This window comes from Podarcis filfolensis (assembly GCF_964270895.1).
Source record: "Podarcis filfolensis genome assembly, chromosome: 5".
NCBI classification, from domain to species: domain Eukaryota; kingdom Metazoa; phylum Chordata; class Lepidosauria; order Squamata; family Lacertidae; genus Podarcis; species Podarcis filfolensis.
Genome location: NC_139608.1, coordinates 86373369 through 86395885, shown reverse-complemented (window position 1 = coordinate 86395885; position 22517 = coordinate 86373369). Strand labels below are relative to the sequence as shown.

General features: G+C 46.0%; 1 protein-coding gene across 18 annotated transcripts in view; it reads left to right on the top strand.

The window, feature by feature from the left end:
• The window catches only part of PAX2 (paired box 2), a 153959-nt gene that overhangs the window by 97548 nt on the left and 33894 nt on the right, over positions 1–22517 (top strand). For 12 of the 18 annotated variants that reach the window (XM_083615743.1, XM_083615754.1, XM_083615745.1 and 9 more), the window contains one exon: positions 20651–20826. In XM_083615743.1, the coding sequence (XP_083471869.1) occupies positions 20651–20826 (176 nt within the window). Of the gene's footprint in view, positions 1–7602; positions 7750–20650; positions 20827–22517 lie in introns of all 18 variants that reach the window. The other 6 variants (XM_083615740.1, XM_083615738.1, XM_083615751.1 and 3 more) reach the window with 1 other exon arrangement.

The following is a 22517-nucleotide window of genomic DNA, read 5'->3' as shown; positions in this document are numbered from 1 at the left end:
TACCACGGAAAGCCTGTCCCCAAGGGTCATGCTGCCGTCTTGGCGCACGACACGGACAGCATCTTGTCACCGTCGGTGCTCCAGAGCAGGGAGCAATCAGTGGCGGAATCGGCAGACAGCACCAGTAATTCAAACCATCCTGACCGTTCAGTGAACCCAAACCTGCTGACCTTGACAGCTCTCCACAACAGCAGGCTCAGAAATCCCAACCTTTACAAAAGGCAGCAGCAGGGGCCTTCCTTTTCCAGGAGTTGCTCAGTGGTTGTCTCAGGTCCAGCGATAATCTCCCCGTCTATATATACCCTGAGAACTGGCGCTCTGCTCCAGCCCACCACACAAAAAAACTGAGGTGGCATTTTAATCTAACTTGGTGACTGAAGAGCAAATCAGCTCTGCAGCAGGGCAGGCATCAAAGCTCCTCCGCCAGCTTTCCATAGGGTTTGATTCTCCTCCATCTCACAGAGGAGACAAGGTGACATCGCCCAACATTGAGCTGGAGAGAAATAGGGGGCTGTGTGGTGATACAGAGGAAGAGCGACTTGCTGGGGTGAACCTTCACAAATGCACAAGCGATGCTTTCGGCCTTCGGTTTTGGAATGCGGAATTTCAAATTCCAAACTCTGGTTTGGGCGGTGAGCGCAGAAGCACACCTCCAAAATTGAAAAGGGGAGTGCTTTAATCTTCTTGTCATCTCTTGATCGTTTTGATTTTTGGCAGGACAATCTCCTATGCTGTGAGCTGTCAAATATACTACCATGTCCCAATTTTTAAATACTGTCAGACATGGAACACCATTCTGTGCCAGCCCTCAAATACTGTCAAATAATGAAATAAGAGATTGCCGGGTGTCAGATATAGATATCAAATATTCAATTACTGTTCAGCAAATATTTAAGTGTTCAGAGCATATCTGGGGAATATTCAGCTTCAGAATTCACAGAGGTTCTTATGTGATGCCCAGTTAGTTTCAGCTTTAGGGGGAACTAACTTATGATAAAGAAATGCCACTTGTGAGCTTTTAATTCCCTTACTCTTTCCACACAACCCTTGAAGCATGTGTGCACTCACACATGCACACACACACAGCTTTTTGTTTTATTTAGCTAGGCTGAACTCTAAACGGAAGTTATAAAGTAGCAAAAAAATTGTGTTTCGTTTAGTGAACTCTTGATGCAGCTGCTGTGAATAACGTTTTAGCTGCTGCAGTTTGCCCATCATAGAGTTACAAATATAAAAAATATATAGTTACAGTATATTAACAAGCAAGCAGTCACTGTATTAAAAACAAACTGTGAAACATATGATAACAAAAAATATTTGAATAAAGCAAATTAAACAAACCAAAGGCGTATGATATCTTGGAAAATGGTACTTAGAACTGTAAAAGAGGCACACATGCTGAATTCAATAATCATAAATGCTAAACAAATCAGACACTCTACCATGTCAAGGGAAACTTATCACAATATTAAGCTTAAGCTTACATTCTGTGTTAAAGTATTAGTAATTTTCTTCAAAAGCAGGTGGAGGTTCTTCCCCGTATTCCTCCTTACCTACCAAAGAGCTAAAGTCAAACCAAAACTGGTACAGAATTATCCGTTTTACGTAGACCTCTGGTGATTCTCAATTTGTATGTTTATTTTCCCAGAAGGGCGATATCCCAAACCTTTGTATGCTGAGTTTTAATATTAGCCCTGCATAAAACTTTCAAGAAATGCTTAAGAGTCATTCTAGCTGCTGTCAACAAATGTATAATACAGAGGTTTTCAACCTTTTTGAGTCCACGGCTCCCTTGACAAACTACCTTCTTTCTGCGGCACCCCTGTGGGGCTCAGGAGCCCAGTTATGTCACCCCTGGCAGGCAGAGCTGACATCTTCTTGCCCTTTTTCAAACACCTCCCTTGGGGAGTGTTCCCTCAGCCTCTTCTCTTCTCCTCTCCCCTCTCCTTGGAAGTCCCCTGCAGTGGCGTAGCGTGGGTTGTCAGCACCCGGGGCAAGGCAAGTAATTTGTGCCCCCTAACCCGTGGATTTGCGCCCCCTAACCCGTGGATTTGCGCCCCCTAACCCATGGATTTGCCCTACCCCCAGATGTTGCGCCCGGTGCGGCCGGGCCCCCCTGCACCCCCCACGCTACGCCACTGGTCCCCCGGGCAGCTGCTGCTGCTGCCCCTGGCCTCTGAGCTGACCCCCACTGCCCTAAAGAGAGCTGCCTTCTCACACTGCCCCACAGAGGGCTAGGACTTGTCTGTCCATTCCGAAAAGCAAGGGCTGGTGAGCTGGGGTCCATCCCTTGCTTGCTTGCTTCTTCCGAGGCAGCCTCAGCTGCTGTCAACCAGCACCCCCTGGCCAGCTCCAGAGGCACCATTCACCTGCGGAGCTTGTAGCCAGGGTTGCTGCAACAAACAGCCACACAAGCCTTTGGGAGGCAGAGACACAAGAGGGCATCAGAGGATGGAGGGAAGGAAAGAGGGACGGAGGCACCCCGACCATCATTCATGGCACCCCAGGGTGCCAGGGCACGCTGGTTGAAAACCACTGGTATAATAAATGCTTTATTATGTAAGTTTAGGTTACCCTAAACTTTAGGATAAAGTTTAGGGACGCGGGTGGCACTGTGGGTTAAACCACAGAGCCTAAGGCTTGCTGATCAGAAGGTCGGCGGTTCAAATCCCCGCAACGGGGTGAGGTCCCATTGCTCGTTCCCTGCTGCTGCCAACCTAGCAGTTCGAAAGCACGTCAAAGTACAAGTAGATAAATAGGTACCGCTCCGGTGGGAAGGTAAATGGCATTTCCGTGCACTGCTCTGGTTCGCCAGAAGCGGCTTAGCCATGCTGGCCACATGACCCGGAAGCTGTACACCGGCTCCCTCGGCCAATAAAGTGATATGAGCACCACAACCCCAGAGTTGGCCACGACTGGCCTAATGGTCAGGGGTCCCTTTACCTTTACCTTTATCCTATCTGAACAATGATTCCCAGAGGATCAGCTCAATAAACTATTTGGTTATCTCTCACTTGGACTACTGCAATGCGCTCTATGTGGGGCTACCTTTGAAAGTGACCCGGAAACTACAACTAATCCAGAATGCGGCAGCTAGACTGGTGACTGGGAGCGGCCACCGAGACCATATAACGCCCATCTTGAAAGACCTACACTGGCTCCCAGTATGTTTCCGAGCACAATTCCAAGTGTTGGTGCTGACCTTTAAAGCCCTAAACAGCCTCGGTCCAGTATACCTGAAGGAGCATCTCCACCTCCATCATTCTGCCCGGACACTGAGGTCCAGTGCCGAGGGCCTTCTGGCGGTTCCCTTGCTGCGAGAAGCCAAGTTACAGGGAACCAGGCAGAGGGCCTTCTCGGTAGTGGCCCCCGCCCTGTGGAATGCCCTCCCACCAGATGTGGGAGAGAAAAATAAAGAGAAAAATAACTACCAAACTTTTAGAAGACATCTAAAGGCAGCCCTGTTTAGGGAAGCTTTTTATGTTTAATAGGTTATTGTATTTTAGTGTTTTGTTGGAAGCCGCCCAGAGTGGCTGGGGAAACCCAGCCAGATGGGCAGGGTATAAATAAATTATTATTATTATTATTATTATTATTATTATTATTATTATTATTATTTTAAAAAGCTGATTAAGGGTTAAATTAGGCTTTTGTTTGTTTCGGAAAACTCCAAATGTGAAATCCCACAAGATGCCAGCTGTAAAATACTAATTGCCATTGAATGTTACCTATCAAATGACATCAGCTGTTTTAAAACACTCCTAGGGTATCATGGGGGCCAGAGACATATCACTAGGCAAGCCTATCATGGAGATCTTAGCCTAGGAGGTTTTCCACAGCAGGCATGTCAGTTTTGGTTCTGCGCGACACTACCTAACGTCAAATAGTGTTGCAAATGAACCATCAAATAACTATCGTGCATAATTTACCCGTGAGTCCTTTGGAGATTTGTCAGGGCTTCTTGGTTAGAAGAGTTGAAAAGCAGCTTGCCTACTGCTTAAGATCTCCATCTGCAATGAGCAGCTTCTGAGGAGTGATGGATTTGTTTTAGGACATGCACGTAGGGAATAATGGGCGATGATGAAGCCTAACATTGGCTTGTGCAAACTGGCTGTGCACCCGCCTCGAATATGCCTGCAAACCGTCTGGCAGGCACAAAGAGGTTCTTTAGCAAACGTCTGAAAACGCTGCCTAAAGGTTGAAATGTCAAAACCACTGTGATATGCCATTGCGGGTCGGTTGCCAAATATTAAATACAGCTGTTCGCCGCTGATCAAACACTTCAAAACACCAGCTGTGCGATATAAATTACGGAAATAAAATTTTATCATTTGCCACATTAAGGTAGCCAATGCACGCAAGCTTTCGCAGGGCAGAATGCACAGCATCCCAATGGGTGCGTGTGGACTTTGAGGATGCTTTTTGGGGAGCAAATTCATTTCGGCTGCACTTGTTCCAGTTGGGCAAACATTTTACTTGCCTAGGCTGAATGTGTGAAAACTCATTGCGTGACTGCTAGAAGCTTCTCTTATGACGAATGGTCAAGAACCTACGCATGCAACTGATCCAAAATACAGCCATGTTCTGTCCAAGCAGACAAAAGACGACTCTTCTTTTAGGGGAAATAAACCCCAAAAGTGGTTATGTAAAATTGGCCCTGATGTGTTTCAGGCCTTTGGCGAAGATTGAGGGTGTGGGATTTGATGTCAAAGAAATAAACAACTATCTAATGTTTAGAAGACATCTGAAGGCAGCCCTGTTTAGGGAAGTTTTAAATGTTTGATGTTTTATCATGTTTTTAATATTCTGTTGGGAGCCGCCCAGAGCGGCTGGGGAAACCCAGCCAGATGGGCGGGATAATAATAATAATAATAATAATAATAATAATAATAATAATAATAATTATTATTATTATTTGGTGGGATATCTCAGCTTGTAGCTGTAGGAAGGAATTTCTACTGGTGCAGCTAGCGGGTCTGTGGTTCTGTGCACCCCCACACTCAAACAAACTCCCAACAAAGTGTATTCAACAGGCATTTCATTTTAAAATATATCTGTTTAATGACTGAATGAAATGTGCAGATGAAATATGTACTGGTCGTAGGAGAACCAGATAACACACATAAGTGTGTGTGTGTGTGTGTGTGTGTGTGTGTGTGTGTGAAAGAGTGTGTGAGAGAGAGAAATATGTGTGTGTATTGATGTAGGTCCCACATCAATGGGTTTGGGAAAGTATAAGCCCAGAGAATACTTGCCTTCCTCTTCTGGGGGAGGAGGGATGAATAGTCCAGGGGTAGATCTACACACAGGGGAAAAAACGCTATAAATAAGTCAGAAATTAAATCATTATAAAAAGAACCGCTATGGAAAATTGCTAAAGAATTTTTTTTGCTTTACAGCGCCATCTGGTGTTGCATGTCTATAACGCATTCAAAACACTTTTTTTTTTTTTTTTTTTTTACTAATGGAGCTGAGTCCCAGGTGTTGTGTGTGTTGAGGGGGTGAGATTGCCACTGACCATGTATATGCTGAAGCCCTGATCATCTCAAAAAGATGCCTCCCAATGTGATGGAAATTAACATAAGGAGAAGGGAGTCGATGACAGAGAATGAGAGTGAGAGAGATCAATGGGTTGCAACAGTGGGAGAAACCACTATCAGTGGACTTGAGGGTATGCTATATGCAAAGAGGCGTTCTTACCTGCAATATTGATGTGCAAAACATGGAGCTTGGGGCTGGTAGCAGTTTTGGTTCTATAATGGGAAGAATAGGGATATGAACTTGTGTAAGTTGCATTATATAAGAGAAGTCCCCAATATAAAATGCAGTCAAAGTTCCAGGGGCAGAGAGGGGAGATCCAGAGGCCAGGAAGAAGGCAACACAGTGAAGGACAGAATGCAACCATTTCATTTAATGCCCAAACTCCCAATGAACAAGCAGAGTGCTTTCTCAAGAGCATGTTCTGCCAAAATGTTTTCCAGAAAGAGGATTGCTCCCTAATTCATGTGAACGCACACATTTGCCCTCTTTGGAACAGGTTTCACATCATATGCAAAGTATTGTTATCTGAGCTAGTGAAATTCCACTTCATGGGATACCCAGGGAAACTTGAATGTCTGACTTCATACTTTTGCATATGTGGGCCAGTCATGGAAACTTTCCAAGGAAAATCCTAGGTTGCATCATAACAGCAAATGATACGACTGCATTTTGTCCTACGCTGGGTTTGTCTTCCTGCCTCGTCGTCCTTAAGCAATATTTACACTAAGAAGACATCTCCTAAACAGCAGTGCACAAATGAACCAGCCTTTCTGCAAAGCACCACGTAACTTTGATTATGCCAAAAACAAAGAGACCTTTTTAGCATTTCCCATAGGTGTTCAAATTCTTTTGCATACATATCACAGACGAGGACTCTGTAAGGAGGGCATGTGTCACACCAAGAAGGAGGCAGGTGCCATCACCTTCTTGCTGCTGGGATGCGGATGATTCAGAAAAAGCATTTTGAAATGAATGGGTAGTCTGGAAGAGATGAAGTTGTGCAGTAAATTGAAGGATGTGGCGGGGGGCGGCGGCAGATTTGTATACCTGTATACCTGAAGGAGCGTCTCCACCCCCATCGTTCAGCCCAGACACTGAGATCCTTTTGGCGGTTCCCTCATTGCGAGAAGTGAGGTTATAGGGAACCAGACAGAGGGCCTTCTCGGTAGTGGCGCCCGCCCTGTGGAAGCCCTCCCACCTGATGTGAAGGAAATAAGCAGCTATCTTCTCTTTAAAAGACATCTGAAGGCAGCCCTGTTTAGGGAAGTTTTTAATCTTTAATGCTGTTTTGTTTTTAAAATTTGATTGGAAGCTGCCCAGAGTGGCTGGGGAAACTCAGCCAGATGGGCGGGGTATAAATAATAAATTATTATTATTATTATTATTATTATTTTATTTTGTTATTTGGAGTGGTAGGTTAGATGGGAGAGAAGAGAGCTTTTTGAAAGCAGGCAGGCGTTGCGCAGAGCAGAGCAAATTTGGGAGAAGAGGAGGCCAAGGCAGTAAGGAGGCAGTGAGGGTGTGACAATAGTGAGGCTGGCTGAGTGCATTATGGCTGCTTCTGGCCGTGTGTGTGTGTGTGTGTGTGTGTGTGTGTGTGTGTAAACAACTGGTGAGTTTCATGGGAGGAGGGACGGCTGCGTTTTGCCAGCCCCCTTAGACTTCATTGGTTCCCATAATAGCGTTGATTTGCATGTCAGGCCAGCGCAGCTATGAAGGGGGGGGGGAGAGAGAGCCCTCTGAGTGTGGTGGTGTCAGCGCTCGCTGTTGTTCGACAGTGTAAAATTAAATTAATAAAGCCCCCAACACCGGATAACATAACAGGAAATTAATGGCTTTTACTGTCGTTCCGATGCAGTCATTTGCAACCCAGCTTTCCGCACCAAAGCCTTCATAAATGCAAGCAGTTTCTCTAAACAAGCATAGTTAGGAACTGCATGCAAGGTAATCTCTTTTTTTTCTTTCTCCCTTTCCCCACCCACCCTTCTCTCCCCCCCCCCTTTTTTTTTTCTTTTGCCACGCTTGTGTCCTTTAAGCTAACGAAATCTTCTGTTTTGGTAGAGGATGGATGCTGCAGGAGGCTGGCCCTACCGCCACAAATGGGGCCGGGAAGCCAGACAGGATTCCACCCTAAAGCCTGCGGGGCGATTGACCCCAGGGGATGCCTGTTCCTTTCAACAGAGCTCCACCTTGATGGACGCCTAGGGGGTGAGCCTATTTTACTGCAGGTGGCAAAGGCAAACAGCTTTGCTGATTCTCCTGCTGCTGCTACTACTGGGGAAGAAAGCTTTGTGGGGCGTGGGACAGAGGAGCATTCTCGTTCATTGGCCGGCAATATACCACTGTGTATCTTATGGGCAGGGACGCGGGTGGCACTGTGGGTTAAACCACAGAGCCTAGGACTTGCCGATCAGAAGGTCGGCGGTTCAAATCCCCGCGACGGGGTGAGCTCCCGTTGCTCGGTCCCTGCTCCTGCCAACCTAGCAGTTCGAAAGCACGTCAAAGTGCAAGTAGATAAATAGGTACTGCTCCGGCGAGAAGCTAAAAAGGCGTTTCCGTGCGCTGCTCTGGTTTGCCAGAAGCGGCTTAGTCATGCTGGCCACATGCTGTACGCCGGCTCCCTTGGCCAATAAAGTGAGATGAGCGCCGCAACCCGAGTCCGTCACGACTGGATCTAATGGTCAGGGGTCCCTTTACCCCTTTACCTATCTTATGGGCAGGAAAGGAAGCACACCAGCTCTTAATGTTTTAATTATGTTTTTATAGAGGTTGGAAGCGGCTCAGAGTGGCTGGGTACAAATAATAAAATGATTTTATATATATATATATATATATATATATATATATATATATATATATATATGATTTTTTATTAGTTTTTTGAACATATCATTTTCGACAGTAATTAAACATACTTTTACATCTTATTCAATTTTTTGACTTCCATCAATCCTGTCTGGAAATTTTCCAATCTAATCTCTCAGTATGCATTTCTTATCTTCCCTATTACATTTCAAACTCATAACCAATATCTCTATCTTTTTCTACTTTGTAACCCTTCGTATATTTCCGCTTAGTCCTACTAGCGTAATTTGCTGATTACAGTTGCTCTTCAAATAATTCATCTACTTCTTCCGATCTTCTGTAAAGCTCTGGTCCCGCAGGTTTCGAATCCTTCCTGTCATTTTGTCCAATTCTGCATAGTCCATTAATTTTGTCTGCCATTCTTCTTTTGTCAGAATTACTTCTTGTTTCCATTTCTGGGCTAACAATACTCTTGCCGCAGTTGTTGCATATTAAAACAATTTAACATCTTGCCTATTAATGTCCTGACCTATAATACCAAGTAAAAATGCTTCTGATTTTTTAAAAAACTTTTATCATTACAGTGGTACCTCAGGTTAAGTACTTAATTCGTTCTGGAGGTCCGTTCTTAACCTGAAACTGTTCTTAACCTGAAGCACCACTTTAGCTAATGGGGCCTCCTGCTGCCACCGTGCTGCCAGAGCACGATTTCTGTTCTCATCCTGAAGCAAAGTTCTTAACCTGAAGCACTATTTCTGGGTTAGCGGAGTCTGTAACCTGAAGCATATGTAACCTGAAGCGTATGTAACCCGAGGTACCACTGTACAGTCAAACCTCTGCTCCCAAACACCTCCTTTTTGGAACGTTCCGGCTCCCGAACGCCGAAAACCCGGAAGTAAATGCTCTGGTTTTTGAACGTTTTTCGGAAGCTGAACATCCTGCATCCTTCAGAAGCCACCGGCTCCTGCAACCATTCGGAAGCCGTGCCTCAGTTGTTGAACATTTCGGAAGCCGAATGGGCTTCCGGAATGGATTGTGTTTGACAACCAAGGTTTGACTGTATTACACGAAAAAGGCTGATGTGGGAGAACTTTCAGGTGGAATTGTGCCCCAAATTCATGAAAGGCAGCCAGGCCTGTTCTACGACTTCGGGACAAAATGTATGCAAGCGTACAGAGGAGCAACCCTGAAATAAGTTGGATCACTTTTGGTGTGGAGGGGCTTGTCAGCTTAGTATTCTGCTCTGTATCTTACTTTACTGAACATTCCCCCCCCCACCTTCCCATACACACCAAGCCAGGTGTCCTTCGCATGACCCAATATGTTACAAGCTAAACATAGTTTTGAATTTATTATTCATTCATTTGTTTGTTTCATTAGTTTCAGGATAGCTCGGTTGTTTCAAGTGTGGTGTTGATGACGCCAAGTTTCATAGACTCTTGGAATCATAAGAAGGGGCCTACAAAATTCATAAACAGAACAAAACAGCAAGTTAAAAACAAAACAAAACATCCATTTCAATAAGAACGCTTCATCTTAGTCCCTAAACACTTTTAAAGAAGATTTTACATTGCTGACTGAACTCTTCCAACGTGGTGCATTGTCAGGAAGATTATTCCACAGCTGTAGGGCAACGGCAGAATCGGGCCCTGCTGGGGTGACTCTCAGCGAGGCTCAAGCTGCAGGTTCATAAACTTCTCCGTCAAAATTGGAATTCACCTGCCTCAATTTTCAGTCGAAACTTGGCATTCTGAGTTCAAAAAGCTGCAATCCGATTAAAGAAATAAAAGTTGAACTCAATTCAAATTTATCTCTCCTTAAACTGCAGTGAGGTGTCATCACCTTTCTCTCTCTAGAGAGAACTGCCAGTCAGGTTTCTGTGGTGCTATGGCAGGCCAAAAAATTGAAGTGTTTCAGGTCAACCAAGATCTGGATGAGGTGATCTTGGAAGCCAGTAGGCTCTCATTTGGTATTCTGTAACTTCCTTCTCTGGTGCGGCTCCCCTGAGGAACTTACTGCCTTGTGCCAGCCAGCCATACCTCAGGCGCTTTTTTTAAATACTCCTTGTACTGAGTTTGCAGATTCATTCTGCAGTCTTTAACATATAGCCAGTCTGCGTATTATTTACAAACGATCTTCATGGAGATGCTTATACACTTCATTACATGGTGCCGCTCTCCTTTTGTCAAGCTCATATTTGCATTATTTCATGTGCTTCATTAAGTACGCATTTATTTATCCACGGACCGTGGAAAATGCGCCAATCCCCCAAAAGAAAGCCTAAAAACACTTACTAGGGAATAAAAGCCTCATTGAAGACCATGGGGCTTACTTTTGAGTAGACATGCAGAGGTTTGCACCGCCAGCTGCTGATCAAATCCTTATCAGTGGATGCAGGGCGTGCGTTCCAATTTGGGGAATATTTGACATTTATATCCTCCGTGAATGACACCCTCGATCCTGGGCGCATAGCTGTACATATTTCTAGTCTACATTGTGAATCGTGCCTTCAAAAATAATTTTTAAAAGCTCGTGAAGAGTTGGATAATTCCAACAAAGGATCTTCCTCATCAGCACCAACCTTGTCGTTTCCAAAGGGGGTTTCGGATTCTCCCCTGGGTTTTCTGAGGTCATTTGATCCTCAAAAAAAAGGATGAACATTTTTGCTTGCATTTTGCAGAAGGCAAAAAATCATTAAGAAGCCACAACTGTAGAGTAGGAAGTAAAATCCTTTCCCCCCCTTCCTCCCTGTTGACTGAGACAGCAATCAGATTACCCCCACCAGTTTAAAGCAAATGGTAGACCTTTCACAGACCCTCCAAGTGTCCCTATTTTCAAGGGACAGTCCCGGATTTTCAGAAACCATCCTGGTTTCTGATTTGATCCTGGAATGTCACGCTTTTCCTTAGGCTGTCCCTATTTTCATCAGAGAAATGTTGGAGGATATTAAGTTATGCAACCCCCAAGCCAAGGAGATAAGTGACTATATAATCTTTAGAAGACATCTGAAGGCAGCCCTGTACAGTGGTACCTCTGGTTGAGAACTCAATTTGTTCTGGAGGTCCGTTCTTAACCTGAAACTGTTCTTAACCTGAGGTACCACTTTAGCTAATGCGGCCTGCCGCTGTGCCACCACCACGCGATTTCTGTTCTCATCCTGAGGTAAAGTTCTTAACCCGAGGTACTACTTCCGGGTTAGCAGAGTCTGTAACCCGAAGCGTTTGTAACCCAAGGTGCCACGGTAGAGGGAAGCTTTTTTTAATGTTTAATGTTTTGTTATGTTTTTATATATGTTGGAAGCTGCCCAGAGTGGCTGGGGCAGCCCAATCAGATGGGCAGGGTATAATTAATAAAATTATTATTATTGTAATTATGGAGTGTACAGGTAAAGGGACCCCTGACCATTAGGTCCAGTCGTGACTGACTCTGGGGTTGCGGCGCTCATCTCGCTTTATTGGCCGAGGGAGCCGGCGTACAGCTTCCGGGTCATGTGGCCAGCAGGACTAATCCGCTTCTGATGAACCAGAGCAGCGCACGGAAATGCCATTTACCTTTCCGCCAGAGCGGTATCTATTTATCTACTTGCACTTTGATGTGCTTTCGAACTGCTAGGTTGGCAGGAGCAGGGACCGAGCAACGGAAGCTCACCCAGTTGCGGGGATTCGAACCGCCAACCTTCTGACCGGCAAGTCCTAGACTCTGTGGTTTAACCCACAGCGCCACCCACATCCCTTCGATTATGGAGTAGGATGTCCCTATTTTCATTGGAGAAATGTTGAAGTGTATGCACGCCTGGTGCGCCTCATACAATCTGAGAGCCATGCATTTGAGAGGAACCTGCGCCAGGGGAACTGTGTGTGATTGTACATGCCCCTTTAGCACATTCTGTGGGGTTTGGTACCTAGGTAAAGCTGCTTCTTATGTGTTGATAAAAAATAGGTGGGAAGCCTATTTTTCTGGGGGCAGTCCTGGGGTCGGTCACATGGGAAATTGAGACAACAATCCCTTTCCCCCTTGCTCCTTGGACAGTTTGCTTGAGGAAGGGTCCCTAGAATTTGAATCACTGGTGTTGTTCAGCCTCTTGTTGGGTCCAAGGCATGTTGTGGGGGGGGGGACCGGGCCTTTCTGCGCAGACTGGGGCTAGCTGCTGTGAATGACAAGCGCTGTGTATTGATCGTTTTCTAAACTCGTCCCAGCCGATAGAAGGTAATTAATGACTCCATTTGCCTCAGTACCAAGGAGAACAATTGAGTTTGAAACGGCAACAACTGGCAGTGATGTGAAAGCCGCCCCCCAAGGGGGATATCTCGGAAAGACGCTGACTGGCCTTGGCTGCTTTGGGACACAGGAGCACAGCTGAGGGGGGAAGAGCTTCGATGGTGGGGGTAGGAAGCAACAGAGAATGGGGTAGAGGGAGAGGGAAAGTTTGGGACAAGCAGGGGCTTATATTAGCTGGTTAATTTCAAAAAATAAGGAGTGCTTTGGAGTGGTGATATCTGTTTGTCTTGGCTGAAGATCTCCCTCAGGCCACTTCCACTCACAAATCTCTCCCTTTGAAGCGCTGCACTAGTCCCAGGGGAGAGTGTTTAAATGTAGAACCATGCTGGTTTCAGACCCTCCAAGTGTCCCTGTTTTCCAGGGACAGTCCTGGATTTACAGAAGCCATCCCGGTCTCTTTTTGGATCCCAGACTGTCCCGCTTTTCCCTAGGACGTCCCTATTTTCACTGGAGAAATGTTGGAGGGTATGAAACAGGACGTTCCTACTTTCATTGGAGAAATGTTGGTGGGTCTTCTTCTTCTTCTTTGGCGATCACTTGTAGCTGAGTAAGATTGTCTTCCATAAACACAAGTCCGTAAGTGACTGTGGAGGCCAATTCTGGATCCACACGTCCTTCCACAGTGGGGACATAGGTTTCTGGGTGGTAATTGATCATTCTGAGGGTTGACCAAGCATGCCTTCCTCTTAGCACGTTTCTCCCTTTCATCCTGAGTTCAAGTGTTTTCAAAACCCATGACGCCTTTAGTAAAGGCTGTTATCCAATTGGAGTGCTAGCAGTGTTTCCCAGTTGTCAGTGTTTATACTGCATTTTTTAAAGATTTTCCTTGAGAGAGTCTTCAAGTCTCTTTTGTTGACTACCAGCATTATGCTTACAATTTTTAAGACCGGAATTGAGTAGTGCCATGCTGGTTTGCACTTGCCAGAAATGCTGCTGCTTTACCTTCATGCGTTCCGCGAAGTGCAACATAGTGAGGATCTCGGCCACAGAATATGTTTGGTTACCGTCTGGTAGGCCTGGAACAGAACTGGGGCCAGTTGTAGACCCCAGGACGTTGATATGCCAGGAGTCTTTTCTGCTGTTTCAGACAGCAGGCCAAGCCAGCTGGAAAACATGCCATGGGCCTCAGCCCTTAGAGAAGCTCTAAACACTGGAGGAAGGAAAAAATGTGTAAGGTTTGAAATCTGGCAACTTTAAAACAAGTAGTTGGGGAGATCTCTTATTCTGTGAGATCAGCGGGATCCCCTTCAGCTGGGACACTACAGAATCTCAATTGTCACAGTTGTCAGGCGGGATTTAAACTGGATGGATTTGTGCCACAGAAGGCTGCTTATTAGTATTCAGAATCTGACGGTTCGCCATTTTGCGGGCCCTTAGGATTCATAATTTTCAACTTCGCTTTCCCATGCTCCCAGCTCCGGCGCACAGATAGGAAGCTTGCCTTCAAACCATGGCTAACCAAGCATTTGAATCCATGCCTCATAGATCTGCCTCGAGCACTTTATCCATTAACAGAGGGTGGGAGCTGCAGAGTGTTGCACCGGCTTCCCTCGGTTAGCATCATTTATTTTCAGTGCAGAATATAAATTTTAGTATTCTGATGCAGAAAATTTATTTTGTGTAGAACCTGAATTTCCTTTCTCGTGGAATATGAACAGCATCCGTGCCTTCCTTGCTGTCTCATCTTCTCACCCGTGTCTGTTGGATCTTTGGGGCTGCAATCCTGTACTCGTCTACTCAGCAGTAACCCCACTGGATTCCCAGAGACTTGCTTGCAGCCAGATAATTGTGTGTAGGGCTGCCTCTCCCTCCATCTCTCTCCTTCTCTCTTTGTATGGGGGCCTGTCGCATTTGTTGTCCTAAGTTTGTGTGTAGAGCGGGAAAAACCCCCAGAACAGAACTATCAGTGGGACATGATTGATCAATTGAATTCCATAGCGGCTGAAAAATGTGGGATTAAGTAGTGTATTATACGCACAATGAGTTGAGGCATGATGTTCATTTCAAGTTCATTTTGCCGGCCCTCTGCCACCAGATCAGGCAATCAATAGGGGCAGCAGATATCATATATCACCTCTCGCCGTACGAGGGAGAGCACCATAATCTCTCGCAAATTTAGAGTGACAGATTTGTCAAGATCTGAAGGGCCCTGAATAAATGAAGGGAAAGAGAAGCTTACAGTGGCTTGAGAAAGCTCAGGTTTCAGCTCCTGCAAACAAAGTCACAGTGTACACATGCACATTTCATACACAGGCATGAATGCGCTATGTGGAATTGTAGATACAAAGGTGGCTGTAGCAGATTGCATTAATTAGATTACAGTGCAGTTTGTGCTGCCCAGAATGGAGATGATTTAGCACTCAGGTTCCAAAGCTTTTAGGAGCAATATAACAGCAACAACAACAACAACAAAAGGTAGGTAGGTATTTGTGTGTTCGTTATTTCTCTATCTCTGGTGCCATTTGAGTTACCCAGAACCTTTAGTAGACAGGAAGGAATGAGACAGCAACCAAAACAGAAAGAAAACCATTTTATAATTGCTGTTAGCCTTGCCCCAAGTCACCATTCAATGCCTATTTCGTGTTTTGAATTTCATGTATGGGTTGTTTAGGGCAAAGCATGTAAACGACTTGTAGATCTTCATGTATGGTGACTGCGACTGCACATACCTGGAGCATGTGTGATTGTCACCCACATGTGGGTGCTGTCTGGGTAGCAAATTCACCCCCTTTCATCGCAAAGTCATCATAATCAGCTGGGCCTGCAGCTAAACGGGTGGATGACTCTCATCCAAATCTGCTACGTTCAAATCCATAGCCTAGGGGGAGGATCATGGGGTACAGATTGGTGGAGCATTTAAAAATGCAGGCACAAATCAGACCCCAAGACCTAGGGTTGATGTAAATGATTCGATGAGTGCTACCTGAAAGACCTGGCTCTATAGGCGTGTAAGGCCCTAGAATTAGGCTTCTTGGCCATTTTCCACTTTACGCTGGCGTTATTCTGAAGCCTCCAGAGACAGACAAGCGTTTGTTCATTTATGGTGCAATAGCCTTGTTGCCAATCGGATGGGGATGCACACATGTAAATAACTGTACAGTGGTGCCCCGCAAGACGAATGCCTCGCAAGACGGAAAACTCGCTAGACGAAAGGGTTTTCCGTTTTTTGAGCTGCTTCGCAAGACGAATTTCCCTATGGGCTTGCTTCGCAAGACGAAAACGTCTTGCAAGTTTGTTTCCTTTTTCTTAACACCGTTAATACAGTTGCGACTTGACTTCGAGGAGCAACTCATAGAATGCAGTGTACATAGTAGCCTTTTTTGAGGTTTTTAAAGACTTTGGTGATTTTTGAAGCTTTTCCAAAACTTCTTTTGCAGCCATTTGGTAAGTTAAGCTTTTAAAACTTTGGGGGGGGGTTGGATTTTGGGTTGGGGTGTTTGGAATTCAAGGACTTGGTGTTGGGGAGGGGTTTGCAAGAATCTGGAAGCTTGTTTCCCCCCCCTGCATTTTTATGATTTTCTGTGACCATTGGGCCACTCTGCTGTTTTTTAAAAAAAATTCTGGGTTTGAATTTTGAAATGCTCTTTACAGTATGTGTGACTTTAAAGAGCATTTAATAAACTCTTGTTGTACGAAATTTGGCTTTGTTTGGACTTTTTTTGACCATAGGAACGCATTAATTGATTTTCAATGCATTCCTATGGGATTTCGTGCTTCGCAAGACGAAAAATTCGCTAGACGGAAAAATTCACGGAACGAATTAATTTCGTCTTGCGAGGCACCACTGTATTGCACATGTTGGCTAATGCTACCAGCACTAAGGTCTGCTACTTAACTGGAATATGGCTTGACAATATCTCCTGGGTGGCGAGAATCCCTGCAAGCAGAGGATGGCTTCATTCCCACCCCTTGCTTATTGCTACCTGATGCCCTTGGAGAACCATGCTCAAGTTGCCAGCTTCCTCCCAGGGCTGGATTTAGGTTTGATGAGGCCCTAAGCTACCGAAGGTAATGGGGCCCTTTATATGTCCAGCTGTCCTTTGTCAACCACAAATTGTCACTGTTTTTTGTGTGTTGAATATATGCTATATGGTAAAGGGCCCCCTTTACCTTTTTATGCCATATGGTAATTTATGGACCTAATAGGTATCTAAAGCCATTTGTAGATGCAGAATGAAGGCACCCTATATATAGAAATGAGCAAACCAGTGATATTTAAGAGAGCAGGGGCCCATGACATACATCACAGGAGCCTACAAAACACTGTTGCTGTTTGTAGGTTTTATTTTATTTGTTTTTTATCTTATATTTTGGAAATGTATATCCAGGTGTTTTTTTCCTTTACATTTTTTGGGGGCCCCCAAGAGAGTGGGGCCCTAAGCTATAGCTTGTTTAGCTTATACGTAAATCCGGCACTGCTTCCTCCCTATCCCAATGTGGCATTTGCTCTTTCACGCCGGCTGTCCTCCGCAGCTTGCCATGTTGATCTTGCCTGAAGAGGTGCTAGGATGTGCCCTTCTCTCTGCTCCCTGGGCCCTGATAACTCTCCTGCCTTTTTATCTCCTCCTGTCTCCCACAATCGCACAGTGGAGGCCGTTCAATAAATGTAAGCTACTCCTGGCTCACAGGGTGGCGGCGAGGTACGCATTTGAATACATTGATTTGTCCGTTTGTATTTAGTCCTCTGGAGAGAGAGGAAGGGGGCTTGAAGATTTTGGACCAAAGCTGGTGACTTTCCAGTGCGCTGTTTCACATGGCAGTCGTCCGGGCTTTTTCTGGCCTGCATGTGTGTGGCGGGGAGGGGGAAACCCCCCAAACACGGCTTTCAGACAGTCCGTTCTGGCAAAGCAGTGTGATGTATGGGAAGAGAAGGCAGAATGTCAAACAGACTTTTGAACCTGAAATGTTATATAGATTATTTCTCCCCGTTGTATAGATTAGGTGGAGCGAAATTCATGCTTGTCCAATAACTGTCATTGCCACCCTCCCACTCCTCCTCCTCGACTGCCGCCTAATTCATTTTTAGAGCATCGTCCGCATTCCTCCCCTTGCTTTTCCTTCGGGTTAGGAGCGGCTTGGGCATTGAGGCACCCCGGACAGGGACCTGGCTGGCTCCCAATTGCCTCTGACACCGTGGGGTCGCCTGCATTTCTCCTTGTGGCATGGCTTGAAACCATGGGACCGATCGGTTTTCTGCTTGCCTAAGTGCACCAACTCCTAGGGGCAGAGGGGTCTTCAGCCCCCTCGGTGTTTTCTGGCAAGGCCCCTGTGATGTTGAGAGGGAGGAGGAGGAGGCCAAAGGCAGCACGGTTCAATGGTTGGCTCTTTCTGGGCTCAGCGCTTGGCCTCCTCCTGACAATTTGGTGCCACACGTATGACGCCACACATGCACGACATGTGCTGCCCCCACCCCCAATCCTGGACGCAAGATGGTGCCTCTGTGCTTGCCCCAGTCCTTTCCAAGGGAAAACCCACTCTTTAGTGATAGATCAGAACAACTGGCAGTCCAGGGAAAACCTGAATTGCCCTTTGTTCCAATTGAGCACTAAAGAGCAGTTTCCCCTGCTGGTTTGGTGGAGGGGGGAGCAGCAGGAGAAGTGTGGGAAGCCCTGTGTATCTGCATCCCAGAGACTCTTTGTTTTCAGGCTCCTTTCTCCTTTCGCTTGTCCACTGCTGCACCTGTCACCAGAAGTCACACAACGGCCTAGAATCAGCCATTTTCCTTAAGCCAGACAAAAAAAGGTATATTATATTTACCCAGAAATGACTTAGGGATTTATGCCTGTAGTTGCCTAGTAGTCACCATGTGCCAGTCTAGGTTTTTAAAAGCGTTAACATAAGAACAGCCCTGCTGGACCAGGGTCCTAGCCCAATATCCTCACAGGGTCCGATGCCTGTCCCTGCCTACAGGTACATTTCAGACCTTTTCGTATACTGTTTCATGGCCCACTGAGCTGCATAAAAGGTAAAAAAAAATCACCTTTCTTTGAAACTTTTCTGAGGACCTATGTTTCTCTAGCTTCTTGATGGTGTTGCTGAGCCATCCCAAAGTACAAACTCTGATCTTAGGCACAAATCTAGAAAAAAATTAAGGATGGCAGCGTTAAACATGTGCTTGCACGTCTCCCATTTCAATCGCTGGGACTTAAAAGTGTTTGTTTTTGACTGGTTTGTGCCCATTATTCCTTCTGCCGACCCTCCTGCTGTGAAGTCTACAACTGAATAAAGGCATGAGTGGAACCCATGGATTTTGAGTGCTTTTTTGGGGGGGGTGTCAGTGATCCCCAAAGCCCACTCTATGGAAATGAGATGAGGAAAGGTAGTTTAGCTCCAGATTCTTCCCTACCCCCCACACTGAATGAGAATGTCGGGGAGGGTGAGGAAGCAGGAGGCTGCAAGCTTGCACTAATCAATATGTAATATTGTCCATGGTCTTACAAGTGATATTGTATTAGGTTACTGTATATAATGCAGTATTGATTATATCATATTGTATAATCACATATAAACTGACATGTATAACAGTCAGGAGGGAAGTGGCCACTACCATAGGCCACAATGGAGAAGCAAGCTTTGGACTGCAGGCTTCTTGAGGTAGGAAGCCAAGAGACAAAACTATAATCTCTATAGTTTGGCTGCTGAATAGATGCTGCTGGAGACCCCCCTGGTTGTCACAGGGAGGAAGAAAACAGTGCAAAGTCCACAACACCCTCACAGACCTGTCATATCTGTCCAACAAAGCTGTTGTTTACGACAACTTGAAATCTGAACAGCGATTCATCTCTAGGCTTTTGATGTTGTATCTCTGCAAGCGCAAGCCAACTTGGAATTGGGGGGGGTGCTGTCTGAGGTCCCAGATTATTCCCTGCGCAGAGAGGCACGCACAAACTCGCACCCTTCTGTGCCTGATAACCGGATGCAGAAGTTGGTGAGGATTGCAATAGACAGAGCCTGACGTGGGAAGGGGATGGGCGATTCCTCAATAACGAATCAAATGTAATTATTTGGTGGTCTGTTTACCTCGGGACAGTGATGTTGGGGCTTGTTTTGAGATCTCATTATGCAATGGGCAATGCAAATCTACTAAAAAAAATCTAAATATGGCTGCATACACGTAGTACAAAGCTGTTTTCTATCAAATTTGTCTAGCGTAGGTCGAAGGTGGTATATGAACAGCAACTCGAGACCTTAGCCTGACAGAGTGCACATACAAGTAGGATTAAGAAACAGAGAATTTCTGCCCCGGGGCATAGTAAAGTGGAGCTTTTGTGTTCAGGAGGTAGTGCCCAGCTTGGTGTGCTCTGCCCAGAGAATTTGATCTGACGCAAAGTGTGTGTGTGTCTCTATTTGTGTCACAGATAGAGAGAGAAAGATGTGTAGACTAACAGGACTGCAGACATGTGGGTTGAGGTGGGGGAATCGCGCCAGCAGCCTTGAGTGGATGGTTTTTTGTTGTTTTCAGAATGTGGCTCATTAAGTGATTATATGCATTTGGAATATTGTACAAAAACTGCCCTTATGCAGAGCACTGGAGAGCATTGCTCTGAAAGGCCACTCCTTTCTATAAAGAGGTACAAATTGTTTGTATCCTGTATAAGCAGGTGTCCTATACTCTGCCCCCCCACTTTCTTTCTTTCTTTCTTTTTTGCTACATGGTATGTAGATTGGGTGATTATATATATTAAAGAGTAGGAATAATCAGACTAAGGAACTAAGCCTAATTCTCCACAGCCCAGATTGCACCAGGCTGATGCAAACAGCCCCCAACACCAAGTGAAACACCATCTCTAGCACAGAGTACAAGTTTGTGCAGACCGGGCTTGGTTCTGAAGCCTCGATGTTGTCCTCTAAAAGGGGTGGACAGCTCGCACAAAGACACTCAGGAGTCGGGCCTGGGATCTGGAGCGAACGTCGCCAGGTTCCCAGACCCTCTTGCCCAGAGAATTGAGATGGAGACATTGGGTGCTTTTGGCAAGAGAGAGACGACCCTCACTAACGCCCTGTTATCTCTTCCTGTGTCTCGCAGAAGTATCCGAGGGCTCAGTCCCCAACGGCGATTCCCAGAGCAGTGTGGATAGTTTGCGGAAGCACCTTCGCGCCGACACTTTCACGCAGCAGCAGCTGGAAGCTTTAGATCGGGTCTTCGAGCGTCCTTCTTACCCTGATGTCTTTCAGGCATCAGAGCACATCAAATCTGAGCAGGTGTGGACCCAGCTTGAGCGGGGGGGGGGGGAGAGAAGCATTTGGGATACATGCAGCTGCAGAAGCTGTTTCACTCAACCTTACTTCTTGTTCTTGCCTTACTCTGCATTTACAGACCTCGAATTGGTTTCCTAATCACCCCTTCCCCCCAGGGAACTGTAGCTGCGTGAGGAGGGGCAGCCTTTCAACAAGGCTCTCATGCCCTCCCTGCACTACATTTCCCAGAATTCTGTGGGGGAAGCCATGACAGTTAAATTGGCATAAAACCAACATGAGTTTGTGGTGTAAAGGATGTATCCATTTTCACATGCCCACCCTCCCCCTTGGCATACTTTTCTTTGTGAGTCCCCACACTCTTTTAAAGTGGGTCATATCTGCATCTGTCTCGAAAGAACGACAGGCAGACAAAAAACTCATTTGAGTCCATGGCATGCACGCATCGTTTGCTTCCCCAGTTGTCACCACACCATAGCTGTCAGTTTACAGATTTGAAAATAAGGGACTAGCAGCCTCGAAAATAAGGGATCAGCAGCCAAAATAAGGGATTTTCAGAGCACAGCTATGTTCAACTTCTGAGCCCCCCCTAGCCAAAGGCAGAAAGCCCAGGCAGCAGCCAAACAAAGCCTCAAGCCGTGGTTCCCACAGCGCAGCAACCCAGCAAAGGGGATGCAGCAAGGAAACCACTGTCACCTCTTCACTGGGAAGCGCTGAGCAAAGGCGAGTCCCCAGGCAACGCGGCCGATTTGATTGGCACAAGGCATGCAAGTTCCACCCCCCAGTCGTTCTTAGACTCCTTATTGGGTGAGCAACGCAGCCAAGCAACACAATTGGAGCCTCCCTCCTCCCTGGCCGGCAGGGAGGGAGGGAGAGGAGCTGCTTCCTTTGAAACCTGGGAAATTTAAGGGACATCATCAATAAGGGACAGCAGCGGGACACAGCGCTGGGATAAGGGACTTTCCCGCCAAATAAGGGACGGTTGACAGCTATGCACCACACACTTGTGCAAAATCTGCCTGCATGCTCACACACCCAAGCACACAGAAAGCACATCTCCAACTTACTTTTGAAAGGTGCTGGCGTGCCCACTTTGTGCTTTAAGGTACATTGAAATGTGATGCAGAAATACTAACATGCAGGCACATTTTCTAGAGAAGTCTTGTGTTTTCTGTAGCTCCCCTCCCCCCCCCCAACAGATCGGTTCTTTCCATGCCTCCCTTTGGAAACAGACACACATACTGCTTTCCGATAGTATTGTTTGTACACCTTGAGGCACCTTGGATGATAATGTTGAAGGCAGCCTATAATTCACATCCACGCTTACATCACTTTGGGTAACTGCACACTTCCTGCAACACTCTTCAGACAATCACAGCCACTCAAACACACCATTTAGGCATTTGTGTGAACACACACACCTTCCCTTTGGTTATTTGATTGTGTAAGGGCGCACCCAAAATATGTACACATGCACACTTGTTTGTGCTCAACAGTTGTGTCCTAAAGACGGCAGTAGTCTATATTTTTCCATCTGGGATACACAGACGAAGGCTACTTTGGAAGATTCAGTTGACCAGATTCTGTGCACATTACCTATAAGACATCAGTGTAATTTTTGTTCTCATTAAGGTCACAGACAGTTAATTCCCTTCCCCAAGTAGGAACTCCAATAGAAGATGTCACAGCTGAGTGTA